The sequence below is a fragment of the Chaetura pelagica genome, unplaced genomic scaffold (assembly GCF_000747805.2).
Source record: "Chaetura pelagica isolate M959 unplaced genomic scaffold, ChaPel_1.0 scaffold234, whole genome shotgun sequence".
NCBI classification, from domain to species: Eukaryota; Metazoa; Chordata; class Aves; order Apodiformes; family Apodidae; genus Chaetura; species Chaetura pelagica.
In genome coordinates this window covers 408,006-417,536 of record NW_009952967.1, presented here as the reverse complement: position 1 = coordinate 417,536, position 9,531 = coordinate 408,006, and the positions used below count along the sequence as shown (strand labels likewise).

The 9,531-nt window shown below is 44.2% G+C and overlaps 1 protein-coding gene across 1 annotated transcript in view; it reads right to left on the bottom strand.

Annotated features, from left to right (window-relative positions):
- SPEN (spen family transcriptional repressor) overlaps nt 1-9,531 on the bottom strand; it is an 84,093-nt gene that overhangs the window by 20,530 nt on the left and 54,032 nt on the right. The window contains 4 exon segments of the mRNA XM_009995775.1: nt 8-47; nt 3,131-3,282; nt 4,175-4,375; nt 5,537-5,697. Coding sequence (XP_009994077.1) covers nt 8-47; nt 3,131-3,282; nt 4,175-4,375; nt 5,537-5,697 — 554 coding nt within the window.

The window sequence follows — 9,531 nt, the reverse complement described above, 5'->3', positions numbered from 1 at the left end:
AGGAATGCTTGCTGAGGAACACCATTTACTTTCTTAATGTCAATATCCTGGGGAAAAACACAAAACAGAACAATGGAGAGTCAGCAACAGGCCAAAAAGGACATTCAACGGGGTAGGGGGATCTAAGTGGACTTTACATGGCACAGCAAGCAGTCTTTAATTAGCATTTTTTCAGAGAGAGGATTTAAACAATAATAAACAGTTTAAAACTTCACTGTTCTGCTGGATGTCTTTCAATGGCAAACCCAAACTTTTTTGTAGGGAAAAGCACTTCAAAATGCAGGTTTAAAATTCAACCCCACAGAAGTTAGCTTGACCTGACCAACACCCACATATTCTGTCAGGAAGAGACAACTCAAAGAAATACAGATTAATTTTCTCTCACAAAGGCTCAAGAGAAAACAACCTGCTCCAATCCTGGTTTCTGAGCCAAGAGGTAAGCAGGGTTTCTTTTCCAAATAAATACCATCCATCCTGTTCCTAGAAACATAAAGGGACGCTGGTGTCATCTCTTGAGCCACCTTGGCACTGGTGTGGCAAAGGCTAAAGAGCCTCAGCTTCTTTCACTGCTGGTATCTGACCCCAAGCCACCACAGCCCCACTCCAAAGCAAGTGCAGTCAAGAGAAAGCTACAACAGCCTAAGAAAGGCTGATTTTAACCACTTTTGAACTGCCATCGAGCTCAGAGCTGACAGTTGGTTAACACCAAGGCTCAGCACTAGCGCTGGCAAAGGTACCAAACAAGCCCATGATGTTATGACTCATTCTGAGCTGAAAATAGAAGGTGGAGGGTTTTGTTCTGTTGAAATAGCACCAGCTTCCCTGTGAGCTACATGCCAACCCCAGCACATGAATCTAAGCACAAATGTTCATACATCCAGGACTGACTACTTTCATAGTTAATAAATTTAGGGACCAGGAAGCAGTTTGATATGGTCTCACCCAAGAGCTCTTAATCTAGGGAAACAGAAGTAAACAGGGAGATTTACACAACTTGATAGCCCCAGCCTAATGATTTAAGTGGAATACTAACAGAGGACTTCATTTCCAAGGGTCTGAAGTAGCACTGCTGCAACCATGGCCAATTATACTGGACCACTCACCCTGGGCAAGCAATTCCTTCTGACAGGCAAACAAAACATCATTACTTTGCTCATTACCCACCAGAAAGGTTATAAAACTGGTCCCTTTTGCACCTGAGCCGGTTAAGTTTTCATTGAAAAGATAGAAGGCAGCACTACTGCTGAATTCTGACCCATTAATAATGCTGACAGGACAGCACTGTTTCAGAGAGAAGCCCATTGACAGGACAGAGGCACTGCTGCTGATAAGCATTTGTATCAGGGCAGCTCTGCTGGTGTAACATTAGAAAAAGGTTTAAGCCACTGACACTGTGTGAATTCATAAATCCATGTGATGCCAAGGATATGGTGGAGGTTGGATGCACAAGAACTGCCAGACATTATAAAATGTAAATGTTGTATTTGTCCACAGCGTATTTGAAAGCATATCTCTTCTTTTTTGGGGGCTATCTATGTGGTTCCCCAGAAGTGTGACCTCAACAGATACAAAAGTATTTCAGAGCAGAATGAACAAGGCACAGCATGTTCCTGAGCAGCCACAGCTCCCAGGGAGGACATAAACCACCAGTGCAGAAGCCCAGATTCAATCAATTTAGCTGAATGTGGACACTTATTTTACTTTTCTGGATAATTTCTCTTCAATGTGATACTGACATGGCTTGACAGAACATGAGGAGGGGGAACTGCTGCTCTCTCTCATTCAGATACACCTGCTCCCCTGAAAACCCAAATCCCACCCGTGCCATCACTAATCCATCTGCTCTGTGCCTCTTCTGCCCAACGGCCAGGGCACAGCCCAAGAGCTGAGGGCTGATTCCACACCCAGCACTTGCTGTTGTCTCAGACATCCACAGGAAATAGAGCCTTCCCAGAGCTGTACTGATTCAATGTGAAAATAACACCAGGCACATCCTAACCACCTGGCCAGGCTGCCTGCAGAAGCTCTGACCTAGCAGAAAACACATTCCTGGTACATGCTCCTTGGACTGTTCCTGCTGCTGAGTTATCCCCTCAATATGCCTGTGCTAAGATTTCACTGTAAATCACAGAATCTTAGAGTTGGAAGGACCTCTAGAGATCATCTACGCCAAGCCCCCTGCTAAAGCAGGATGCCCTAGAGCACATTCCACAGGGCTGCACCCAGAGGGGTGGCTGACTATCTCCAGAGAAGGGGACTCCACACCCTCCCTGGGCAGCCTGTCCCAGGGCTCCATCACCCTCACCATAAAGAATTTTTTCCTCATATTTAAATGGAACTTCCCATGTTCCAACTTGTGACCATTGCCCCTCATTGTAAGAGGATGCTCTAGTCCCCCAGTCATCTTTTTTGCCCTCCCCTCGACTCTCTCCAGCAGATTCCTGTCCCTCTTGAACTGGGGAGGCAAGACTTGGTCCCAGTTCTCCAGGTGTGGCTCACCAGGGCAGAATAGAGGGGGAGGGTGATCCCTCTTGACCGATTGGCCACACTCTTCCCAATGGATCCCAGGATTCCATTGGCCTTCTTGGCCACAAGGGCACATTGCTGGCTCACTGTTAAATTACTGTCCACCAGGACTCCCAGATCCTCCTCCTCAGAACTGCTTTCCAGCAGGTCCACCCCTAACCTATATTGGTGCATGGGGCTCTTCCTCCCCAGGTACAGAAGCCTTGTTGAACCTCATGAGGTTCCTCTCTGCTCAGCTCTCCAGCTTGTCTGGGTCACCCTGGATGGCAGTACAGCCCTCTGGAGTGTCACCACCCCTCCCAGTTTGATACCATCAGGGAACTTGCTGAGGATACATTCTGTCCCCTCGTTCAGGTCATTGATCAGTATGTTGAACGAGACCAGGCTGAGTACTGACCCCTGGGGGACACCACTGGTTACAGGCCTCCAAATGCAAAGAAAAGCTCTCAGGTGTATTCCAGTGAGATGAACAACTCAGATGATTAGAAAGAGACTGAAAATACTTGTCATCAACACTCTGATTTACCACTGCTCAGAGCAGTTCACAGGGCTGTGCAGCAGGAGCAGGCAGTGACAGCCTGCAGGGTGCAGGGAACCCACGTACCACAATTCCACCAAAGCGCTGGAAGATGTTGCGAAGGTCATGGTAGGTGGTTGTTTTCTCCAGGTTGCCAATGAAGAGAGTTCTTGTTGCTTTTGGGTGAAATTCATCTATCCTCTCATCCAAAGGACGAAATTCGTTCTCACTTTCTGTTTCTAGAGATAAGAGAGAGCAAGACATTTGTAAGGCAGGGAGAGGTTTTTTTATGTGGGTTGGGTTCACAATGATTTTTTTTTGTTCAAGTTCCTTCCTGAGGAGCAGATACGATCTGAACCAGAGTAACCCATGTCTTTGACAAAAATACACAGCCCTGCACTTGTGAATTGTTACTTATGTGAAATTTGAAATCTCTATATCACATCACAGAGCAAGTGCTGAGAAAGTTCAGCATCCTCAGGTGAAAAGTAGCTGCACTCTCCACCTGCTGATTGTTTTAACAAATTTTTAACTTTAATTAATTTTAAGCTGTTTTAACAAATATTAATGCCCACCACAACTTCAAATAAGGCTGGACTGTGCTCAGGGAATAGTACACACAAGAGGTTTGTTTTCACAAATCAATTTTTAAATGAACAACTGAAGTACAGGCTGACAACCACATGCTCAGTGCTGTCATTTTCACTGGTTGGTCATTTGGGCTATGCTGCCTCAGCCTCAAAAATGCAGCCATCATTAACTGGTTTTAATTAAAAGCAGAAAAACCAAGCCTGTGAGGACTCAGTGCTGTGCTTCCACCACCCACTGGCTCCTGTTCCACTGAGACATGGAAGATGAGATAGTTTCTTCCAAAAGCCAGCAGATTGTGTTTGAGAGGATGGCAGGTTTCCTTCTTTGAGGTTTCAGACTGGAACTCTCTCCCCGTTCGACCCAAGAGCATCCACTCTTCTTGCTCTGGAATTTATTCTGGTGTATTTCCCAGTTTCTTTAGAACATATTTCTCCAGAAAGGCAGTTCTAACATTTCCTACTCCTGCGCTGCCTCTTCATAACAGCCTGTGAATATGTCCAGAGCTGTCACACATCCAGGGGAGAATGGAAAGGACCTTACCTGGTCCTATCCAGGCTGTGACTTCAATCTGCATGCCAAAGAAAAGTTTTCCTTTGGAGGCATTTAGTGCTTTTTCCTGGTCCTCCTGCTGCCGGAAGAACACCAGCCCATACCGCTCCTCCGAAGCCCCGTGAATCTGCACCGACGTCACCTTTCCATACTTCTTGAACTCATGGAAAAGTCCATCCTTAAGGCTTGTGTCTAGACCAAGAAAGAAACACTGGTATTATAAAGGAATCTGATCTGCCTTCTGAAATGTGACTTGACTCAGTTTCACTTTAATTTTTGGGTGTTAATTATGCCACAGTCAAAAGCTTCTGGCTGATCCTTCTCTTTGCCTTGATTTTTAAACCCATGAAGCTACACACACAGGGTCTCACATCACTGAAGCTGTCAGCCTACAGTTATTACTCCTAAGAGACATCCAGCTCCAGATGAAGAAGAAACAAATGCTGTTACTTCATTAATAATCCCACATGGATACTGCATAGAGCAGTTTTCCAAAGCTGGGATGAAGCACCTGGAATGGATATCAAAGCTACACAACATTGGGTTCAGTCAGTTAGGAGGGAGAACCAGACAGATTCATCAGATTTTCCAAAACCTGACTCACAACCACATGATCTGCCTGGGATCTGCGGGGTATTTACTTCAATGTCACGTCACTTCAAGGAGTATCACAGAAACAAAACCTCTAGAAAGAACATGAACACTGTGAGGTGTGCTGCTCCCAAAGCTCATGTACATTATTTTAATTCAGACAGTGCCTTTGTATCCATGAATTATGTTACAACTGGTTTCCAAACAATCCCATGCTCTTTTTTTGTCTGTGGAATCTCTTCCACAATCAGCACAGGGAGAAGAGTGATCCTCTGCACTCCTCAGGGAGTGGTTTCTGGCCTTATTTACCAGACAATATCCAATGCCTTTAGGAACACGCTCACCCGTGTTTTCCAGTACTCAACATTGCAACAGAAAACCCTGAAGTTTTTCTGTTACACAAAAAAGAAACTGGAGGCATGGCAAGAATAAATGGTCTGAGTTTTAAATGACAAATTTGAGATGCTTCAGGTTTTTTCCCTGGGGAAATCCATGTCACTGTCTTCAAGCACCAGTTCCTGTAGCTGTAATTGCTTCAGCCCAGGGACTCGAGCTGGGGACCTGCAGGATCTCTCACAGATGGTCACTAATTGTGCACTTTTCCCATCATCCCACAAGAACCCAAGCAGAAGCAGAGAGAGAATCCCCTCCCTGGAGGCAGCACAAGCTGCCACGTCCAAGCCACAATAAAGGTTATTTAACCAGTCCCTAACCTGCTTCCTATTCCTTTTTCCCCTATTTCCCTTTCCCAAGTGGATTTACCTGTTGAGCGCACTGGAAGATTCTGAACCTTGATCCCAAAGCTTTTCCGGGGTTCATCTTTCTCCAGAGATGGAAGCAGCTGGGAGGCAGGTGCTGGGACGGCTGTCGACTGCACCGACCGCGCTGGGGACTCGTCGCTCGAGCTGCTGCTGGAGTCACTGCTGGAAAGGGCACGGAGGAAACAGATGAGGGCACAGTGATGCAAAGTGACCAGAGGACATGGGTGTTTTGTTGCAAAAGCAAAATGTCAAAGAGTTTGTGCTTGTCTACAGGCCTTCCTCTCTCCTTCGCTTGTGGAAAATCCAGTTTCTGTGACATAGTCCAGTTACACACAGGAATTCAGAGTCATTCTGCAAATGTTCTCCTACAAAGCCCTCAGAGGAGACAGTCAGGGGAACAGAATACGGGTAAAATGTCAGATAGATCCTGTTACACTCCCGGACAATGGTGGAAATTTCATTAAGTGTAACACAACGTTATATCAGCTTAGGAGCTGTGTGGGAAGACTGGAGAAACACATACAGGGCCCAGAAACCTGCTGAAGCTAAAATCCCTCCCAGAGCTCTCATGTGCAAAAAAGAAATATTACTGTGCTCTCAGGTGCTGTTGTCAATCCCAAAGCTGACCCTGGGGTTCTCCTTATTGCCTCTTGGGTATCTTTAAAAAAATATCTGTCCTCTGATGACACAAAAATCTCGTGTGAGAAAATCCTGGCGAGTTTCTTTGGTCAACTGCTTGATAAGAACCTGGGCAGATGAGTACGGACCAGAAAATGCTATCACTGCCCAGCCTCAACTTGAGGGTATGAAGACTCCAGACCCAAGAACATCTTTTACAAACAATAATTATGGCAGAACCGGATTTGCATATTAGATCATGCAGGGAGTCAATCGAGTCCACTGGCTCTTGGTGGTGCAGATCGTTAAGAGGAGAGGAAGAAATGCAGAGAATAATGTTATTAAAGCCTGCCCAGTGGGGACACATCATCTTCTTCAGTGGCTGATTTCTTCCCCCAGGCATGAGGGCTTATAACATCACTAAAAATAATTTTGTCTGACATAACCCTGGAGACTTGCATTCTCCATTACACGAACAGCCTTCTAAAAAATTCTGCTGGAATTTTAACTTGGAGGCTGGAGGGGGGAGATCTGCCACGTATAAAAATAACCCTGTCAGTTTTAAATTTGCTGCTTTCGACTGGATTTTTTATGTTCCTCTCCACATTGCATCAGAAAAACGTTAAGCAGATTGATCTTAATTTCATAGGCTTCTTACACTCCCTCTTTCCATTAAAGCTATTTAACTTTTTCTAGTCTTTTCTCATGGAAACCATTTCAGGATTCTAATGATTGTGACAATTTGATTTTGTGACCTCTTCTATTAAATCCCTTTTTTGTGGCTGTACAGAGTAGCAGTGACAGAGTCATTTTTCTCAAAACATTCCAGAAAACTGGTTTTCTTTCTGAAAATCTTGGCATAACAAGAGCTGTGGCACATTACTAAAAGCCCCTGGGCTCTCCATTATATTTGGACACACAGAAGAGGGCAATCTCTGTCCCAATATGCCTACAAACAACCCAACGACTTTAAAAACACACCAGACCAAAATAAAACAGAACAAAAAGATCAAAAATGTAGAAGTCATAACAAACACAAGCAGCTCTCCTCCCAGGCTCACCCTCTCATTACAACCCTCCCACCCGCTTGACATGGAGCCGCTTCACACATTGGTGCCTTTCCCACACACTCTCCTCCTACTGCGCCATCCCCAGAGGAGGAAGTTCAGTGGCACTTTGGGAAAGAAAATAAAGCCATGCCAGAAAAGGAGTGAAAAACTGAGCCCTTCCTCCTGCCTTCCTCTTCTGAGCGTGGCCCTGCTGCATGCCAAGGGCCAGCCACCCTGCACCACACAACCTGCTACTTCGAATATAAGAAACATTTCCTCTTCCAATCCAAAGCTCTTGTGTTTCCCGCTACTGAGATGCCTGTTTCACAGCCTCGTTTTTCTTTTACATTTGTAAAGCACCTTAATCTGTGCCTCCCCTGCATCATGCAACCTGCTTTTGAGCCCTCGCCATGAACTACTCCATTGGTAAAAGTAAAGTATGATGCAATTCACTCTTCATCTTTTGCCAGTTTATACCTCTCTGCCTACTCTGGCAACGCTGGACCACCTCAGGTCTTCACTAAATTTAAGTTCTTCTCTACAGTGTTTTGGGAAAAGGAGGACAAACCCCACATGAAGAGGTCTTCAGTAGTCACAGAATCATCCTGGTTGGAAAACACCTTCAAAATCATCAAGTCCAACCACAAGGAGGTAACACCAAGTCCAAGTCACAAGGGGTAAGATCAGCAACCCCCTATTACTGTGAAACAAACTGGCAAAGGATGGAGAAAATTCTTTCAATACACAAATATAGCCAGAGAATGTGTGTGGAGAGTATCTGAAAATAATTCCCAAGCTGAGAGCAGGGCCACGTGGTTCACCATTCCCCTGGGGAAGGCTAAAATAGGATTTCAGGGCTGCAGCAAGGCTTTGCCCTGCACACATCTTTATTTTCCCTTCTCAAATCTAGATGCTCAGTCCTACAATCAACTACGTCCCTTTTAAAGCATTTTAAATATTCTGCTTTGCTAAGATTATATCTTTTAAGTAAGAGGCAGCATTGAATTTCTGTCTAAGCAGTGTTTTAAATGGGAACAGGCTATTTTTAGCTGCTTTTTTTTTTTTTTTAAATAAGAATTTTTAAAATATGGAACATACTGTTAAAAACACAGCATTCCACTGGGGTGGGAGGAAGACATGGAGGCAATGGAGCAGCAGCCCAACAGGGTGGTAAACTCCACAACAAGAGTTTGAGTTCCACACAGCTTTGGGAAACAAGGATCATGCTGGTAATTTCTGCTTCCCCAGGGAGTTTTAGGGATATGTGATCCTCAGCACATCAAGACTTTATGAGATATTCCAGAAAAAAATATTCATAATTTCCTGACTCTGTTTGAAGATGAAAAAAAAAAAATGGTAGCAAGAACAATTCCCTTTTTTTTTTTTTAGAGAAAGCCTCATTACTTTGCAAATTGAAGAAACATGGATATAATAATTCAAAACTAAGTCAAAGTTTTTATGTTCTGTGAATAGAACGTTGAAAGAGTTAATTATAGCTGCTGTGTCATGCAGTTATAGCACACAGCAGAATGAAAATAAAAGCATCTGACAGTGAAATATATGTAGTCTCAAGCAGAAAAACAGAACTCCTTTTAAACTACCCCAGCTTTAAAAATATACAAAACTAAAGCACGTAAGCTGCAGAATGAAATGTTCCCAGAATATTAAAATGAGAATATGGCTTTGCTTTTCCCTGTGAATAATTTCAAAAACAACTGCCCTTTGCCAACTTGCAGAAAACAAGTCATTAAAAATTCTTTGAGCAAAAAATAGTTCATAAGGCTTTTAGAAAAACAAGCTTGGGAAATTTTAACCTGGGAATATAACAGATAGGTTAAAACAACAGCTCTGATATCCAGCTTCTTGAAAGTATTTCAAATAATCAATAGGTCTTGGGGCAGGCCAACAAGAAAAATGAAAAAAATGAAGAAAATGGCTTTGTAATTTCATTTTGTGCTTCTGCTCAACAGCACAAAACCCACGGTGATTTTTTTCCAGAAGCAGAGTGTGCTCTGGCACGCAGCCTTTTCCCAACACAGGAAAACCTGCTCTTCAACATCCATGTAAACTCAGCAGAGCAGAATGCCAGCACGCAGAAAAACTAATCTCCTGAGCTGTCACAACACACGCGTCGCGCAGAGAAGGAGCCTGAGCTGGGAATTTCTTTTTTAAACATCTCGGTCTTGCAGCTTCAGCTGCCTGGTCAGGGCTCTGCAGACTTCTCCTAATGTCTGCTCATCTCTGAGGAACCTGGAGATTTAACCAGGAAGGATTTCAGGATTTTGGCCTCCTAAAATCCGCTTCACTCCAGCTTTTATCATCATTCCTG